The sequence below is a fragment of the Silene latifolia genome, chromosome Y (assembly GCF_048544455.1).
Source record: "Silene latifolia isolate original U9 population chromosome Y, ASM4854445v1, whole genome shotgun sequence".
Classification (NCBI taxonomy): Eukaryota; Viridiplantae; Streptophyta; class Magnoliopsida; order Caryophyllales; family Caryophyllaceae; genus Silene; species Silene latifolia.
Window position 1 is genome coordinate 138,139,269 of NC_133538.1, and position 20,278 is coordinate 138,159,546.

General features: G+C 40.1%; 1 protein-coding gene across 1 annotated transcript; it reads left to right on the forward strand.

The window, feature by feature from the left end:
* Nucleotides 1-417: 417 nt before the first annotated feature.
* Nucleotides 418-1,652, forward strand: LOC141629032 (zinc finger BED domain-containing protein RICESLEEPER 2-like). Its single transcript, XM_074442107.1, has 3 exons — nt 418-612; nt 729-974; nt 1,077-1,652. The coding sequence occupies exons 1-3, from the start codon at nt 418-420 to the stop codon at nt 1,650-1,652; spliced, it is 1,017 nt and encodes a 338-aa protein (XP_074298208.1).
* The last annotated feature ends 18,626 nt before the right edge of the window (nt 1,653-20,278 follow it).

Here is a 20,278-nt window from a genome sequence, read left to right on the forward strand (position 1 = left end):
CCTAGATCGAAAGATTGGAAGGGAAGGCTTGCTTAATTACAATAGGGTATTGCAGTGAGGGCGAAAGTTAAGCTGTTTACGCTCTAGGGCGGTTTAAGGACCGAAAGGTGACGACCATAGCTCTTCTTATCAATAGTCTAATCGCCTTAGTATTCCTGATGCCATAAGTCTTGATAGCTGCCGCGGTGGACCGACTCCTAGCATACTCCCTTTTCTTCTGTTAATTTATCTTTTTTATTTCCCTTGCTTTAATCTCTAGTTTAGTTAAATCAATCAAAACCCCCAATTGTGACATTTAGACAGATAAATAGACAAATAGATAGTACACCGCCTCCCTGTGGAGATCGACCCTACTTACCGCTGACTTCTGTTAGTAGTAACTTAGGTATTTATTTTTGGTACGAAACGACAGTATCAATGTCTGTAATGTGCCCTGAATATACAAATGTGAGTAGACAGACACTAAAAAGAGATGCAATGAGATACTATAATGAAGAGAGGAGAGTAATTGAAGATGACTTGCAAAAGGCCCCTGGTCGTATATGTTTCACTACTGATAATTGGAGAAGTGATCATACGCATGATGAATATATGTGTATCACTACTCATTGGGTTGACAACGATTGGAAATTACAGAAAAGAATAATAATGTAACCCCCTCATTTGATGGCATTTCTCTTGCTGATGAGATTACGTTGTGTGTGGGTTAATGGAAAATTGCTCATAAGGTGTTTAGTTTTACTGTTGATAATGCAAGTTATAATGATTCCATGATTAATTCTCTTAGAGCACATTTTATGAGGAAGAATGTGTTGTTGTGTAATGGAGATTTTTTTCATATGCGATGTTTTGCTCATATTATTAACTTGGTTGTCCAAGTTGGTTTGAACTTGATTGATAGTGTAGTTGCCAAGATTAGAAGTGTGGTTAAGCATTTGAATTATTCAATCCCTAAAAGGAAAAAGTTTTATGAGGTTGCACATTCAACTTTTGGCCTGAGCACTACTAAAAAGTTGCGAGGAGATACTTGTATTCGATGGAATTCTACTTACTTAATGCTTGATCGTTACCTTTAGTATAGAGATGTATTGGATAACTTTGTGATTAAAGATAAGGATATCAAAGTGTTTAATATTTCTTCCGAAGAGTGGAAGAAAGTGAATGAGTTACACAAATTTTTGAAGGTATTTTATAATGTGACTAATTCATTTTCTGGGTCAAATACTCTTATTGTAAATGTTTATTTTCATGGAGTGTGGAAGATACATAAAAAGTTGAACGATGTTTATAATGGTCCTCCAAGTTTCTTGTCTACCATGGTTAGTGATATGCACGAAAAGTTCAATAAGTATTGGTCTGAGTACAATCTGGTTCTTTCATGTGCTGCGGTTTTGGATCCTCGTTTTAAATTAGAAAGGGTTGAATATTGTTATGAGAAGTTGTATGGAGAGTTTTATGCAAAAGAAATGATTGAGACAATAAAAAACACCATTTTTGAGCTATATGATGAGTACAAGGATGCTATTGGGGAATCTTCTCGTCCGGTTAGGAGTTCTTCTAAATATGATACTGTTCTCGGGGTTAATAGTGGAATAAAGGACGAGAGAGACTTTGCTGCTTTTTTAAGTAAAAAAGTGAAAGGTGGATGCTGATAAGTCATATCTTGAGCTTTATCTTGAGGAAAAAATTTGGATGTAAATGAAGATTTGAATGTTCTATCATACTGGAAAAAATAGTCCGAACGATTTCCTTGTCTCTCATACTTAGCTCGTGATATCTTAACGGTTTCGGTCTCTACGGTTCCTTTGGAATCAGCCTTCGACATGGGTAAGAAACTGATCAATTCATGGAGGATGATACGTGCATAATATATAGTCTTTTTAGCCTATTTCAGCACGTATTTCTATGCATTTTTTATACTGTTTTTATAGTATTTTGCCCCGAATTGGCTACTTTGGTTCGTTTTGTCCATTTTGTAGAAATGAACGCGAAAGTAGTAGAATCGTACCCTTTTTCGTCCTTTTTGCATGCATTTAGAGGAGACGGGATTTTCCAGAGTGAGATACTGTATTGGGAAGCGTCAAGGCACGGATTACAAGGCAGTCGGGCATGGACTTGAGCTGATTTGAAGACAAAGGACTCGATCGAGTAGTTTTACCATTCGATCGAGTGGTTTTTACGTCCCCAGTTGCTCGATCGAGTAGTTTTCTACTCGATCCAAAGTTGCTGAAAGTTGAGTTACTCGATCGAGTAACTATTCTACTCGATCGAGTAGATTGCGCTGAGGTTTGCTCGATCGAGTGGTTTTATTCCACTCGATCGAGTGGTTAATGCTGTTATGGGCTTTAAATTAGCCCGTGAGTGTTTTATTTCGTTAAACTTATTTACTTTTCAATTTAAGCACGCTTTACTAGGTCATTAGGACTATCTAGTTTTTATCTTAATCAATTTTACAGAGAACTTTACTACGTTGCTTTTTCCCTTTCACTGTAACCTTGTTCTTGGATTTACTTTGCTCGGATTTTGTGTTCTTTATGCCGGATTCGCACGATTGTAATTCCTTTCCCTTCTCTTAATAATAATTAATCGTTGTTTGCTTTAATCATTTGTTTTACTTCATTAATTCCTTGCCCTAATTTACTCTTTATGCAATTTAATTACAGTTTTAATATGTTGAATGCTGGTAATTTATCTGCTGTTAGTTTTGATGGTTTAATTAGGACATGAGTAGCTAAACCCCTTTCATGTTGGGATTAGGGGATCTGCGGTAGGAATGTGACGATGTAGTAAATGAAATAGATGAATTGATTGTGAGATTCTGTCACAATAGCAATTTAATTGTATCTATCGACTTAGTTAAGTGCACGCTTCTGAGTCATCTCTTTAATCTGGCTAAAATTAACCCTAGATCGAAAGATTGGACTAAATAGGCCTGCTATGAACAGTAGACTACCCTGACGAGAATGAAAGTTAAGTTAGTGGTATTTTAGGATAGAAAGTGGACCGAAAGGACCTTTCCACATCCGTCTTACATTAATTCGTCTGAGTCATTTACAGCAGAGTCACTGGACTACCATAGTGAACCGAATTCCTGACATGTCCCTCTTTATCTGATAGTTTAAACTTATTTCTTGCCTTTACTGCTCTTGCCTTCATTTCTCTTCCTTTAAACTTCGTAGTTTAGAAAATAATTCAAACAACCCCCCCCCCCCCCCCCATTTGTGACCAAATAGACGGACTACTACAGATATCTTGCCTCCATGAGGAGATCGACCTGACTTCCCTCGCTATATAGTTAGTTTAGTTAGTTTATTTTTGACAAGTACACGACAGACGTGTCAAATTTTGGCGCCGTTGCCGGGGAGGCAATTGCCCTATCTGTTTTTGTTTCGTTTATTTTATCCGTCTCAGGGAATTTTCATTCCTTGAGGCAGTTCTTATTCATTTTCTTTCGGTGTTGTTTATGCCGGTGTCGACGGACGGGTTTGATTTAGTTTCAAATTTGATTGAACTGAGAGAGATTATTCAGGCATAGACTCCGTCTGCAGAGAAAATCACGAAAGGAAGACTTGAGTACTTTCAAGCCAGAGCTACATCACTCTCTTTTCGAAGAAGACAGTCCGATTTCTACAATAAGGATGCCAAAGCTTTCTAGTCATTTGGTACCTAAAGCAACCTTGATCCCAAAAGGTTTCAATCTCCAGACTGAGGATGGGAACACTTTCGACATCCGTCCTTCTTACATCAATCTGGTGGAGAGAAATCTTTATAGAGGTGTGGCAGGTGAAGATCCGAGGAAGCACATGGAGATCTTTACAGATTACTGTTCTACTATCCCTGCCACTAAGGGGGTAACTCAAGACAAGATTAAGGAGGTTCTATTTCCTTTCTCTTTGACTGACTCGGCCAGGGAGTGGCTGACTGACTTGGACCGCACAGCTGCAAGAGTTACAGATTGGGAGTCTCTTGCTCTTGCCTTTTACAAGAGATATTTCCCTCCACAGCGCACCAATCTGCTGAGGGCCAAGATTACCAGTTTCAGGCAGGCTCCCGATGAGACTTTATATGAGGCATGGTCCCGATTCAAGAAATTGGTGAGGTCTATTCCTCACCACGGTTTTGACCCATGGTTTATAGCTAATCAGTTCTACAATGGGATGTATGATGACCACAGAGTCATACTTGATGCGTCATCTAGTGGGAGATTCCAGGAGAATACAGATGATGATAAGGGGTGGTCCCTTATTGAAGAGATGGCGAATCATAGTGCTGAGTATGGAAATCCGAGAGATAGTATTAGAACAGTTCATGCATTCGATAAGCAGGTTGTGGCTCAGCTAGAAGCCATGAATGCTAGATTTGACAAGTTGGAGTTACAAGCTGCTGGGGAGCCTCAGACAGTCCATGTTCTTACTAGAGGAGAGATCATTTCATGTGAGAGATGTGGGAGTAATGATGGCCACACTGTTGTTGGTTCTCTTGTGGAGAAGGAACAAGTCCTTGCCTTTCAACAATATAGGCAAGGAGGGGGTTCCTATTACAACAATCAAGGGGCAGTCCATCCTAATCTGAGGTGGACTAGCCAAAATGTGCTCAATCCTACTCCTCCTCTGCACCATCAGCAGCCGTATGTTCCTCCGCATAAGAATCAACAAGGCTTTCAAAAGCCTCTTTCCTTCACTCCTCCTAATCACGGTGCATCATCTTCCAGTGGGGTGAGTGAAATTGGTGAGCTAAAGTCTATGTTTCAGTCCTTTACAAAGCAGTGGCAGCTGAGTGATCAACAGAAAGATGCGTCCATTAAGGCACTTGAAACTCAAGTTGCCCAACTAGCCACGAATCAATCCTCAAGAAAGCAGGGTCAATTACCGACTCAAAATGAGAAAATCCACATGAGACGGTAAATTTCATCAATCTGAGAAGCGGTCGTTCATATGAGGGACCGGAAATGCAAAAATCAGACCCGAGGAAGGCTATAACTGATGGGGAACAGTGTTCTGGCAAAGAAAATAAGCTGACGGCTAAGAAAGTGCTCGATCGACTGGTTTGTGGTGGTCGATCGAGTAGATTTGGTGATGAAAGTGGTCGATCGAGTGAAAATTCCACTTGATCGAGTGAACAGGAAAGGCAGACTATTCGATCGAGTGAAAATTCCACTCGATCGAGTGATATTATTGAAGAAACCACTCGATCGAATGGGCAATTTGGTCGATCGAGTAGTTTAGATGACGGGAAGCTTAGTCGAGAGCTTGCTAGTGCTCGATTAAGCGAGAAATCACCAGAAAGACCTCGTTCGAGAGGTAAGAAGCATCCAAAGGATACAGAGCTTGCTCCGGGTGATACATTGGAAGAGAGAAACAAGGGACTTGAGATACCCATCACGGTTCCCTTCCCGAGGCGGCTGCAGAATACTAAAGCTAATCAACAATTCGGCAAATTTGTGGAACTCCTGAGAAGCTTAGAAGTCACTGTGTCGTTCACCGAGTTGCTGACAAAGGTACCCTCTTATCTTAAGTTTATGAAAGAAATTTTATCGCGTAAGAGGAATATTAGTGAAATGAGACAGTAGCTTTAACTGAGGTGGGGTCAGCCCTATTTCAAAATAAGTTACCTCCCAAACAGTCAGATCCGGGTAGTTTTTCAATTCTGTGTCATATCGGTACCCATTTGATTGATAACGCGCTATGCGATCTAGGCGCTAGCGTGAGTGTCTTACCGTTGTCTCTGGCTAAGAGATTTGGTTTGACAAAGCTGAGTGGCACCAACATGACTGTTCAGATGGCTGACCGTAGTATATCACGGCCACTAGGTGTAATAGAAGACATACCTGTTCAGATCGGGAGGTTCTTTATTCCCGTTGATTTCGTTGTCTTAGACATCCCCGAAGATGCACATACCCCTATTATTTTAGGGAGACCATTTTTGTCTACTGCCCGTGCAGTAATAGACGTCGGGGGTAAGACTTTGACCTTTCGGGTAGGGAATGAGGAGCCGATTTTCATCGTCTAAGCTCCAGGAGGGCTCCCATGCAAGCTCAGCCTTGCAATGCCCTCTCTTCTATTGATCCTATTATTGACACTCCAGATGAAAATTTGGAGTATTGTGCTGCTATTGTTACCCCTCCGCCTCAGATTGAGAGCAAAAAGGAGGAAAGTTCGTCTGTTTTCCTTGCTGCGGGTACAGATGAAAGCAATGAAGGAGCTGTCAAGGGACATTGTGCAATTGCTGTCCATCAAATTGGAAGTGAGGATGCTAAAGACGGTGATAGAGGAGCAAGGATGAGGAAAGTTCGTGCTTATGTGGATGTGACCTATTCCCCTCCTATTGTTTTAAACGATTCAAATTCGAGCTCATGGAAGTTGAAGAGGACAATCAATGTTGCTGAGATGACGTCCTCCAGTCAGGAGCCCTCTCTGGGGCAACTGAATTGCATTGGGAATTGAGCGGGGAAATGCCCCGTGTAACACCTTGTAAAAATAATTTTTAAATTTTCCGTTGAATTTCTTTTATTGCTTTTAATTAGGACAATTAGTTTTTAGACAGTTTTTAGCGTAGATTTAAGACAATAGACTGTTCTTATGCGTATTTGGTATTTTGGGAAATTTTTGCACGTGTTTTTATGCAGGTTTGGGGAATTTTTACGCATTTCAAAGGAAGAATGACGAAATTAAAGAGCTTACGCGAGAAAAGAGCTCGATCGAGTACTTTTTGTACTCGATCGAGTGAAAAAATGGTCGATCAAGTGCTTCTTTCCAGTCGATCGAGTTAAGCATAAATAGGGACTTCTCGACCGAGTAGAATTCTACTCGATCGAGTGAATGGGCCATCAAAGTGCTCGATCGAGTAGTTTAAAACCACTCGATCGAATAAATGGGGAAGGACACAAGGAGTTTTCTTCCTTAAACTCTTTTATTTGTTTCTAATTTCATTTTTCCCCTAATTTTCGTTCCTCTTCCCCTTTAATTGCGAAAAAAATCCCCCAAATCCCCATTTTCTTGCTCTAAATACCAAATCCGTCTCCTACAAATTGTTTCTTTCTACTTAATCCTTCAAAACCCCTTATTTCCCCCTTGATTCGTGCTCCTTTACACGGTTTTATAGCGGGTTAGGGTTTGCGGTTTTTAGATCGAAAAATCGCCTTTTCTTGCTTGTTCTTTGAAGATTAATTGAAATTTGTAGGTTGTTCTCGTCAAGTAAGTTATTCCTCTACCTTCATTGCATTTTAATTTAACTACTTTTGCATTTTTATGAGGTAAAATGAATTAGGGTTTCGAAATTGTTGGATTTGTCGAATTTTTCGACTTTAATCGTCTTTGTTGCCCTTACTTGTCTTACTTGATGATCAATCCCCATTCCTCACTGTTGTTGCTTGTTTAAATTCGAATTTTACACGATTTTTGCGATATGAGTTCAGGACAGTCGAAATTTTCTATTGTCATTATGGTTCTTGTTGCTGTAATTAGCCTAGTTAACTTCATTATGCTTAGTTGTCGCTGTTGTTGCTTGCTATTCCGTCTTATCGCTATTTACATGCTGTAATTCGAAATTTTTGAGGGATATTGGGAATTTTAAGGACTGAAGTCGAATTTTTGACTGTTTGGGGATTCACATGCTGTTACTCTGCTGGTTTTTCGTGTTGTTTTAGCCACTGTTAGCCGCTGTTTTCTTATCATACCCCCTGCCCTATGTTTACAGGATGGAGTCTAGCTCACTACCTTCTACTAGCACCACTTCTAGCCCATCCTTGAGTGAGACAGTGGCCTCTGCTGCTGCCACCGTCTCTACTTTAGTTAGTACCGCAGCCCCAGTGTTCTTGGTTTCAGTTGCAGGTACGGTTTTCACTCCAGCTAGCTCTGCTGCTAGCTTAGTTTCGGCTGCCACTTCCTCTACGGCCACCACCACTGCTAGTCTTTCTTCGTCAGTGGTGGCCACAGCAGCCACTACTCCTACTCCGGCCCATTTGTTTTCACACCGTGGTGGACTCGCTTTCTGAACAGAATCGCCTTTAGAGCGACTCACGGTTCCTCACACCGTCACCGCACGGGCTTCTACTTTGAGTTCCAGAGGCCGGGGCCGAGGTCGTAGACAGTCTCGTTCTACGCCAGCTCCAGCCACCTCTACTTCCGCTGCTACTTCTACTTCTGCTGCTCCTTCTACTTCAGGCACGGTCACAGTTCGAGGGGACACTTCCCTCGACCCTCACCCAGACTATCTGCAGGTACATTTTGTTAACGCTTTACATCGTAAGAAGTTTTATAACCTGCTAGGCTGCTTGTTTGTACCTTCCCGATTTTTAGAGAAATCGGCACTTGTGAGACTCGGCATTTACGAGTCGGTTTGTGATTTACTACGGGGCACGGGGATGGCCGGACTCATCACTATGAGCGGCCGCACCTTTCTGGAGCTGAGCCTCGAGTTTCTCAGCTCCTTTACCTTCTCCTCCGGGGCACACGATGCTGACCCCACTAGTTCTTCAGTGTCCTTCCGGTTGTTTAACCGGACTTTTTCGATGACTTTAGAGGAGTTTGGTAGGAGACTTGGCCTCTCCTCTACGGGTGAGACTGCACCCCCTAGGAGGGTCTTTCGTCAGCTTTGGCGGACCCTAGCTCAGACCACTATTGCGGAGCGAAAGCTCCAACAGGTCCACCTTCCCCCTGTCCGCTGTTTTCTTAGATTGATGGGGAGCACTATTTTCGGCCGAAAGGAGCCGAACAACATCACAAACACCGAGCCCTCCATCCTGGGCGGTTACCTAAACATTGACTACGAGGGTCCTTTCACCCTCAACATAGCTTACTTGACTGCCCAGTACCTTCAGAGCCAGGGGCTGAAGGAGACGGGAACTATTGCTTGCGGTGGCATAGCCACCATTCTTGCCCGTTCCTTCTTCCCCGTTTGGCCTCGTGACTTGCAGTACCTCGAGGGAGAGAGGCTACTGAGTCTGGATGCCATGCTTTCTCAGCATTGGCTTACTCCAGACTACCAGACATGGAAGATAGACGGCTTCATGACTGTAGACTTACCTTGTGACACTCTCCCCCGTCTAGACCCCTTGCCTACTGTTGCTAGGGGTGCCCGACTTCCACCACTGCCTGACTTTCACCTTCCACGCCGACCACCTCCCGCTGCACCCACCGCCAAGAATCGGCATTTTGAGACCGGAGAGGGGTCCACACCTTCAGGGAGTGCTCAGCCTTCCACGGCTGCTCCCATTTCGACCCCTGCTCCTACTACTACTCCCACTCCCACTGACCAGACACAGGCTCAGCCGGTCCTACCGGCTACTTTCGTACCACCTCCACCCTTTGTGGCGTCCGCGGTCATGGACCAAGGGCGCCGTGACAGTTTGTTGCTTGAGATTGCAGAGCGACAGGCTCGTATGGAGAGGGACATCGCTTTAGCCTTGCACCCTCTGTACGAGTACCACTTGAGGCGACACCGTCCGATCCCAGAGGGTTGGCCACACCCTTCCTTCTATAGGTACCCACCTGAGGGGTACCCGGAGTCCGAGGAGGAGGAGGACGAGGACCCAGAGTTGGCAGTGGAGAGAGCTCGAGCTGAGGAGCGGAGGAGGAGAGAAGAGGAGCAGGATCCGGAGTACACGGTGGTGGACGACGACGACGACGCTGATGGGTAGCTACTGGTCTACTCACTTCCCCAATTTTCTAGCTGGTTTGGGGAAGTTCGCGTTTTGTATATATCTCTTACTCTTTTCTTTTTGTCTCCTTTTATTTTTTGTTTTTATTTTCTTATTGGTTGTATATTCCCATTCCCCTGTATATATCTGCTGGTGTATGCTGGAGGACAACGAGGGCGTTGTCCGTTTTGGTTTGGGGAGGGTATTGCATCCTTTTGAGTCTGCATTTGCATTTGTTTTGCATTCACGTTTATTTTTCAGATTTGCATTGTTGTTTATTTCATTAAAAATCAAAAATTCAAAAAAAATTAGAAAAATTTCAAAATCCCAAAATTTCACGTTTATTTTTGCATATAGGTTGAGTCGGAACGGTAGATTTCCGTGATGATAATGCACTATAACTTGTCATTTTACTTGAGCCTTGCACTTTTATTGATAGTTATTAGCTTTGTCATACGCATAGTCTACGAGTTTCTGTTCAAATATAGCTGACTGTTTAGACTTGACCTGATAAATTGGCAAACTACTTGATAAATTCTGAGTTTTAGAGCCATAACTGGTGACATTCATGACCAGTTCATTAGGAATTGAGAGTAGTACTCCTTGCATAGCATGTTCATCTCTTTTGCACATTTATGACATTCAATTTCTTGTCAAATGCACATATTCGGGTTTGTGGTTGGTGTCACATGCAGGGAGGTGCTTGCAAATTTCCCTTTTCTTATATTTTTCACCCATTTAGCTCCACATTAGCCAAAACTTGCCTTTTTGACCCATTAGCTACATTCCAAATTAAGCCTGCCTAGTCAAGCTAGTTTAGTATGTTCTTTTGTGGTATGATTTTCCGTCTGCAGTTTGGCCCGTATCTCTTTTGTATGGAGTTGGTGTAAGTATAGAAGAAGGAGGAAGAAGAAAAGAAGGAATTGAAAAAAAAATTGAAAAAGAAAAAAAGAAACAGGAAAACGTGGAAAAGAAAAAATGAAAAAAAAAAAGAGAAAAAAAAAAGCTGGAACGTGAGAAAGAAAGGAAAAAAAGAAAGTTTGAAAAAGAAGTTGTTTTGTTTCAGTTAGTTCATTCAGACGGTATTAAAAAAGGGAAGTTTGTGACCGTCTGACTCCTCCATTCTTATTCTATATTTTTGAGGAGATTGTGTTTGAGTTTAGTGAGTTGTGTGCCAAATGAAGGGCACTTGTACTTAGTTTTTCAGTCAGTTGAGTTTCGGATGGTTTATTATGGTCCTGTTAGAAACTAGCTTGACGCTTTTACCTCCACATTACCATAACTTGTTTTGCCTTTTCTCACCTGAACCTCACTATTCCCATATTATTTGTAAGCCCTCGGCTGTGACGGACATTATTGGTTGGAGTGTGTGCATTAGTACTTGAATTGTCTTTCATTTTTGTTGCATGCATGCTATGTAGGTCGCAGTTAGGTGAGTGATTGTCTTTCCTTATCTCTTTTACATATAACATTCACCCTTTGCTTCATGAGAGAAGAGTGACCACGAGAGAGTCCGACTTTGTTGGTCTTGCAAGGTCGATAGGTTGGCTATATTTCTAAACAGCTTATAACTCGTTTGCGTATTGAATGCTTAGCTATAACTGTTAGTTTTTGTTGCATTAAATTGGTTCAAGTAGACAAGTTAAGCTAGCTCTGAGTTTTCATTTTCGTTCCATTAGTTGCATTTTAGTTTACTCGAGGACGAGTAAAGGTTCGGTTTGGGGAGATTTGATACGTGCATAATATATAGTCTTTTTAGCCTATTTCAGCACGTATTTCTATGAATTTTTTATACTGTTTTTATAGTATTTTGCCCCGAATTGGCTACTTTGGTTCGTTTTGTCCATTTTGTAGAAATGAACGCGAAAGTAGTAGAATCGTACCCTTTTTCGTCCTTTTTGCATGCATTTAGAGGAGACGGAATTTTCCAGAGTGAGATACTGTATTGGGAAGCGTCAAGGCACGGATTACGAGGCAGTCGGGCATGGACTTGAGCTGATTTGAAGACAAAGGACTCGATCGAGTAGTTTTACCACTCGGTCGAGTGGTTTTTACGTCCCCAGTTGCTCGATCGAGTAGTTTTCTACTCGATCCAAAGTTGCTGAAAGTTGAGTTACTCGATCGAGTAACTATTCTACTCGATCGAGTAGATTGCGCTGAGGTTTGCTCGATCGAGTGGTTTTATTCCACTCGATCGAGTGGTTAATGCTGTTATGGGCTTTAAATTAGCCCGTGAGTGTTTTATTTCGTTTAACTTATTTACTTTTCTATTTAAGCACGCTTTACTAGGTCATTAGGACTATCTAGTTTTTATCTTAATCAGTTTTACAGAGAACTTTACTACGTTGCTTTTTCCCTTTCACTGTAACCTTGTTCTTGGATTTACTTTGCTCGGATTTTGTGTTCTTTACGCCGGATTCGCACGATTGTAATTCCTTTCCCTTCTCTTAATAATAATTAATCGTTGTTTGCTTTAATCATTTGTTTTACTTCATTAATTCCTTGCCCTAATTTACTCTTTATGCAATTTAATTACAGTTTTAATATGTTGAATGCTGGTAATTTATCTGCTGTTAGTTTTGATGGTTTAATTAGCGACATGAGTAGCTAAACCCCTTTAATGTTGGGATTAGGGGATCTGCGGTAGGAATGTGACGATGTAGTAAATGAAATAGATGAATTGATTGTGAGATTCTGTCACAATAGCAATTTAATTGTATCTATCGACTTAGTTGAGTGCACGCTTCTGAGTCATCTCTTTAATCTGGCTAAATTAACCCTAGATCGAAAGATTGGACTAAATAGGCCTGCTATGAACAGTAGACTACCCTGACGAGAATGAAAGTTAAGTTAGTGGTATTTTAGGATAGAAAGTGGACCGAAATGACCTTTCCACATCCGTCTTACATTAATTCGTCTGAGTCATTTACAGCTGAGTCACTGGACTACCGTAGTGAACCGAATTCCCGACATGTCCCTCTTTATCTGATAGTTTAAACTTATTTCTTGCCTTTACTGCTCTTGCCTTTATTTCTCTTCCTTTAAACTTCATAGTTTAGAAAACAATTCAAACACCCCCCCCCCCATTTGTGACCAAATAGACGGACTACTACAGATATCTTGCCTCCCTGAGGAGATCGACCTGACTTCCCTAACTATATAGTTAGTTTATTTTTGACAGGTACACGACAGACGTGTCAGAGGAGTTCTCTTTCATCACAGACTATTGAAGCACTTGCTTGTCATCAGGATTGGATAAGAGCTAAAGGATTTTTACCTGGTAATATTTCTCTCACTTGCATTAATTTTTACTGTTGTTTTACCACTTTTATAACAATCAATTCAAAAATGGTTCAATTGCCTACAAGTTATTCTTCGTTTTTTGGTTGTGGTGGGGAACATGTTCCCGTTGAGGATGAAAATGACGAAGAAAACGATGATGAAACTAACCCAGCTACTCAGCTATATACACGATTCTGATTCAGTTCATGTCCCTGTATATTTTTCTTCATTGCATACTAATTAAGGGGTGTTTGGTTCACGCGTGGGTATGAGTTTGGAATCGGGAATCATACCTGGGTGGTATCGGGTTGGAACTTGATACCTCATACCTTGTGTTTGGTTCAATTTTGAGGGTATAGGGTTAGAAATCAATCAAAGCTAAAAACTCTTCAAAATACAATATTTTTAATAATAATTTTTATACTATTAAATCATGTAGAGAAAATTTAATTAAATAAATATATAAAATAATTTTTTTTACAATTATTTTTATCACTTTTTAATATTTGGAATTTGATACCATGGGTATCAATCTCATACCCACTCCCCTCCATGGGTATGAGAAACCCATACCTCATGGGTTTGAGGTATGGGTATGAAACCTTCAATTTTGTCAAACAAACACATGGTATAGGTTTGGTTCATTCCAAACTCATACCTCATACTTATATTGGGTGAACCAAACACCCCCTAACAAGTACTCATTTCATTCATATACCGACTAAGTTGCCAATTGTTATACGCATGCCATAAATTCAACATGTAGAAGCCCTCAAGATTCCAAAATTTCAATGAAAATCAAACAATAAGTTGCTCACATGCTGGCATGCTGCTTTATTTCATTTTCTTTCTATTTAACTTGCACTGTTGTAGTTAGCTTTGATTTTTGCTTAGTTTTTATTCTAGTTTGGAACTTAATATTCTGATGGTCAAGTTAGTGTCCTTCTATTTTGTGTATTGATGTTAAAAACTAAGAACTTAATTCATTATCGGCTTTACAATTTTATCACGTTGTCTTCAGTTAGTTACTTAATTTGTCACAAGTTAATTGAAATAGATGAGCTCGGCAGCCCGTGGGCTGCCCAAATTTAACAGTTGGGCGGGTAAGGGCAAGGAGAAGTGGCCCGTTATTTCGGCCCAGCCTAACCGCTATAGTCTTAAAGGGCATATTTCTCCCTTTCGGCCCAGCCCATGTCCGGCCCCAGCCCGCATTTGGACAGCTCTAATTGCAAGTGCAGAATGACATTTCACCTAGAAATTGTCATTTTTACTATAATAAAGGATGCAATGAAGTTGAGAAATTTATGATAAATAAGGATAGTCTTAGACTTTTCCATGACAGATTTGGTCATTCTTGTTTAGAGAAGCTAGGCCATATATCAAGATTGAATGTAACTGGTTCTAAGGATTCCTTTTGTGAAACATGTATATTGTCCAAACATCATGCTCTACCTTTTAATAGAAGTACTTCTTGTGCTTCAAAATGTTTTGAGCTTATTCATTTGGATCTTTAGGGTCCATACAAAATTGCAAGTTTAAATTGTGATAAATCCTTTTTGACAATTGTTGATGATTGTTCAAGATGCACTTGGACATAGTTGTTGCAAAATAAGTATCAGGTTCATGGACTTATTAAAGACTTTCTGAATATGATTAACACTCAATTTGGGGCTTTTGTCATGGTTATTAAGACTGATCATGGCACTGAGTTTGTCCAGCATACTTGTGGTACAATGTTTAGGGATAAGGGTATGAAAGGAAGCATAGGCACCTTGTTGAAACATCAAGGTCTTTGAGATTTCATGCACATTTACTGTAACACCCTCTTCTTACCCGACCAAGGTAATTAGGAAATGTTACCGTCTCGGTTTCCCGAGACAGTGAAATCGGAATTACAATTAAGAAACTTCATTAAACAAATAACATGTTGAGTGATTACATAAATGTAAACAAATGAATAAATTTAACTATATAAATTACAAGTCGACTACCATTTATGTCATCTATGCTATGTTACTCGACTCCGAGTCCAAGGCGAGACCCAAATCCTGATCAAGTCAACAAGCAAAACCTGTACTTAACCTGCTCCCCATATGATCGGAAATATCATATGGATCAACACAGATCACCACGGAAATAGGTGACAATTACAAAGACACACAAACATCAGTTTCAATAAATAAATAAAGTGTGACACAACTCAAAGTGTGAGTATGCAACATGACTATGATATGAATGATATGCTATCAAACAACCACCACCACGGTACCGGGACACGCCCAGACATACCGACAACCACACTGGTACCGGGACACGGCCAGACATACCAATAACCAGAAACAGGTACCAGGACATGCCCAGACGTACCGGATCCGGAAGCCAACCGGATCCCATATAGACGTCGTGTCTCAACCACACGAGTCCCTCCGTAACTGAAACCATTAATGTGCACATCCCTCTTGGAGTGGGAAGCTCCAAGAGGTGCCTCAAGTGTAAGAAGGTCTCCCAACCGTCTTACGTTTCCTCAATAACCAAGTAACACCACCAATGATCTCCAACACAACACAACAATGGCCATAAATGGAAAATGCAACACAACACCAATTATATGACTCATATCATGAACTCAATCTCAACATATCCTGGATAAAACTTCCTCAAATACCAAACATGTTATCCCAATCGACTCATACATAAAAATGATGATACAAGACACACAAATATGCACATAAAAATATTGAAACCGAGTAGGATAAACCTACATTTTAGCATTATTCTTCATGAGTTACCCGAATCCCATACGATTCCGTCTCGCAAGACCGCCTTAATCCTATACAAATCATGTAATACCATCACAAATACATCCTATTCCATTATATAATACAAACCCCTTATTATTACCCACTAATTACCCATATTACATATACTAATTAATAACTAATTAACCCAAGTGAAAACCCCCAGAATTTAGGGTTAAGCCTTAAACAAGGATGAGTGGAAATCGACTTATAAGTGTGGATGGTGAAGAACAAGGGGAGAGATTCCTTAAAGCAAGCTTGGATCCATGGTGGAAGAGGTTTATGGGAGGTTTTAGAGAGAAGGGAGAGGATTTGGAGTGAGAAGGAAGAAGATAGAATGAATGAGGACAAGGGGATAATATTTCCTTATCCCTTGTTCTGATTCAGCGCCACTCGATTGGTTGACGAGTCCACTCGGTCGAGTGTCACTCACTCGATCGAGTGCCGAGTCCACTCGGTTGAGTGCAACGCAGTTCTCAGCAATAACCAGTTTTCGTAAAACAGTCATATCTCACTCGTTTCTTGATCATTTTGGGCGTGTGACCTACCGTTGGAATAGTAAGAGAACAATCTATCACCTCCCATGGATAGTGACACTTACATATTATGAGAGAGGTGCTATCTATGTTCAGCTTGTGACGGATAGTGCCCGTCTTCAATGAGAATTTGTTAAATTTAAATAAGGGGTAGTATGGAAAATCCCCCTACTACTAAGAGAATAAAAATTTTCTTAGTTTTTCCTCCAAAAAGCATCTAGCTAAATAAGGTAATAAATAAAATTTTCTTTCATTAAATTATTATCTTTTCAATGAATATATTCTTATAAATAAACTCTAATTTTTTAAATAAATTCATAATTATGATTTTTTTCATTAAAATAAAATAAAATTTATATTACACTATAAAGTTTAAGCTGCTAAATTTTTCAGTAATGCAATAATTATTACTGTAGAGAATAACTTGACACATGCTTACTATTAGCTTCGTGACAAAAAACATTCACTAAAAAAAATTCACAACTTAAATAAATTTTTTTATTAGTTTTCCATTTCATTTTTTTTGTTTCATATCAAAATACAATTGAGTAAACTGATAAATATTAATGAGGTGCAAATTTTAAAAGTATATAAATCCTCCTATATACTAAGATAATAAAACTTCTCTAAAGTTTCCCTCCAAAGTGCTTAAACTTATGTATGGAAACAAATTAGATTTTCATTTATTAAACTAATTTTCTTTTTTTTTTTGGTGGAAATGTAAGTAATATTAAGAACTTCCCAAAAGGGAAAACGCACCAATTACAAACCTACCAGTTTAAGATCAACCGCACAAACAGGATTAACTAAGCATATACAACTATTACATTAATCCTCTCACATGACACCACTCCCTATCATATTGCGACACTTGATAATACTGATATTTCATAATAGCCAATCTACCGTCTTCTTGTACAGCTTGAACAATAAGTTTAGGATGGATAACCCGCTGCTCTACACGACAGACATTTCGAGCATGCCAAATGTGATAATGCGTGGCTACTACCAAGGAACATAAAACCTTCCTGAGAAACCCAGAACACTGTCTGATCTTCAGCATCTGTTCAGCATACACAAAACCATTGCCTTGCACACCAAGCCAAGATTGCATTCTATCATAGCACATACATGTATAGCCGCAATACACGAATAAATGTTCTTGATTCTCATCTTGCAAACCACACAAATAACAAGTCTTCTGATCCGTGATACCCATTCTGTTTAGCTTTGTCCAAAGTAAGAAGTCGCCCATCTTTGAATGAGCCAGGCATTAAAGATATGCTTTGGAATGTTTAGCCTACTCCAAACAACATTGAACCAAGGAACTTTAGGACACCTATCCTGCCTCAACCATTCATAACCATCCTCAATGGTATAATAACCATCATTATTACGCCACTTTGTCCATTACTATAACCGGTGCAAACTTATCCCTCACCATACACACTTGTCTCCAGGCCCATGAACTATTAGAACCGGTGATACTCAAACCAGTCCCGTCCCTTAAGATAGACCTTATCTATCCATTTAATCCACAATAGATCCTTCTTAGAAGCTATCCACCATACTAGCTTCCCAACAGCTGCAACATTCCAGACCCTACTGTCTATGACACCCAGACCACCCTCAGTAATAGGGAGACAAACAATCTTCCAAGAAATTAGAGGTGCCTTTGAGTACTTATCAGACCCCTCCCACAGAAAGTTCCTACACAATGCTTGTATCCTATCCATCACACCTAAAGGAAGTACAAAGATTTGCGCCCAATAGTTATGCAAGGTGGCGAGCAGGACTTGACCAAAATTAGCCTACCAAAGATAGGATATTTTCCTCTTATTCCAACCCTTAATTCTATTAACCATCTTTTCCACCAAGAAGGAGCAATCAATTTTAGAAAGCTTCCTATGAGAAATGTGAACCCCAAGATATTTAAAAGGTAGCTTACCCTTGGTAAACCCCTGTCCTACTCGAATTGCTTCCTCTATCTCGGGAGGAACACCATTGAACACAATATCGGTCTTATCGGTGTTGATATGGAGGCCACTAGCTTGAGAAAAACAGTCAAATGTCTCAACCAAGGTACAAACTGACTTCAAGTTCCCCTTACAAAATAATAACAGGTCATCCGCAAACATTAAATGGGAGAGTTTAAGCCCCTTGCAAAGAGGGTGAAAGGAGAAATTTGGACCATTGCAAACTACCATAAGCATCCTGCTCAAGTACTCCATGCATAAGGTAAAAATCAAAGGGGACAAGGGATCACCTTGCCTTAACCCTCGTCCACCTTTGAAAAAGCCATAAGTATTACCATTAAGAGCAATAGTATAGGTGGTAGTAGTTATACATTGCATCACCAAGTTGATAAAATGAGGAGGAAAGTTAAGAGCCCTCAACATCTGAAGCACAAAATTCCACTCAATGGAATCATATGCCTTCCTCAAGTCAACCTTAAGCATACATCTAGGAGATGCACTAGCTCTCTTGTACAGTCTAATCAAATCTGATCGATGAGAATGTTACCCATAATACTTCGCCTTTGATAAATGCGGCTGAACAGGTTGATGAGCGGAAGAACATGTCCCAATCTCACACAAAGTAACTTAGAAATAACCTTATACAAGGTATTACAACACGCAATTGGTCTAAATTCTTTGACTGAAGAAGGGTGCTGGACCTTTGGAATCAGTACCAGATTTGTACTATTCAGTTGCTTCAGTAATTTGCCCTCCTGGAAAAAATTAATGATAGCCTCACTAATATAATTTCCCATAACATCCCATCCTGCTTTGAAAAAACAACTTGAGTAACCATCAGGCCCCGGGCTTTTATCATCAGGAATGCCAAAAATGATTCTCTTAATCTCCTCTTTAGTAGGAATGCTATTAATAGCTCTCCAATCATCATCATGGACACATCTACCCATTCTCACAATATTTTGGTAAAAAACTGCAGTAGTTCCCGAGTCCCCAGCCAGTTCCTTATAGTAATTCTCAAATGCTTGCGAGAATACCCTCAAAGTGCGTTCACAAGTGACCACCATGAATATCATGAATCTGTACCACCTTATTCTCAGAATCGTCTCTGTCGATAGCTTTATGAAAAATTGCAGTATTATCATCACCATTCTCGAGCCCGGATACACTTTGCTTTTTGTCTCGTGAATGCAACTTTGGCTTTGTTCAAAGATCACGGTAGCTATTTCGATATTATACTCTTAATCCATTAAGGATTTATTAGTGGCATCGACTTGGAGCTTCTTTTGGGAGTCTAAAAGGATCTCATGAGCAATAGCAGTGTTCTTCTCAACATCAGAAAATAAGTCATGATTCAAAGCTTTAAGAGGGGACTTCATCAGCTTCAATTTCTTAACCACCCTATACATCAGAGAACCATGTATATGATGATTCCATCCCTCCTTTACTATATTCTTAAATTCAGAAACCCCAGTCCACATATTATAAAACTTGAATGGCCTCTTCTTCTTCAATTGGACATCATTGCATTGAATAAAACATGAGCAATGATCATAGTCTCCTTCAGGAGCAAAATAAGCATAATGATCAGGCCAGTTAGTAACCCACTCATCATTCACTAACACCCTGTCAATCCTCGAAAACCCTAGTTGAACTAGGTCGTTTGTTATTCAAGTAAAAAAAAGAGCCAACACTCTTTAAATCTCGAAGACCACGATTATCAATAGCGGTGAAAAGGAGCTGTCAAAGCATCCTTAATGTGCAAACCAATTTTTTCATCACCCTAAGAACATTGTTGAAATCTCCTAAAACAATCCATGGGTCGAGAATGATCAACCTGATAAGATCATTCCATAATGGAACCCTCTCTTCAATCTTGTTAAAACCATACACATAGGTAGCAAAGAACTGTCTACTAGTAAGAATATCTGTAACTTTTATATGAATCAACTGAGAAGTCATCTCCAGCACAGTAACATTGAACCTATCCACTTTCCATAATATCCATATTCTACCTCCATCATGGCATTGATGGTTAGTACAGTAACT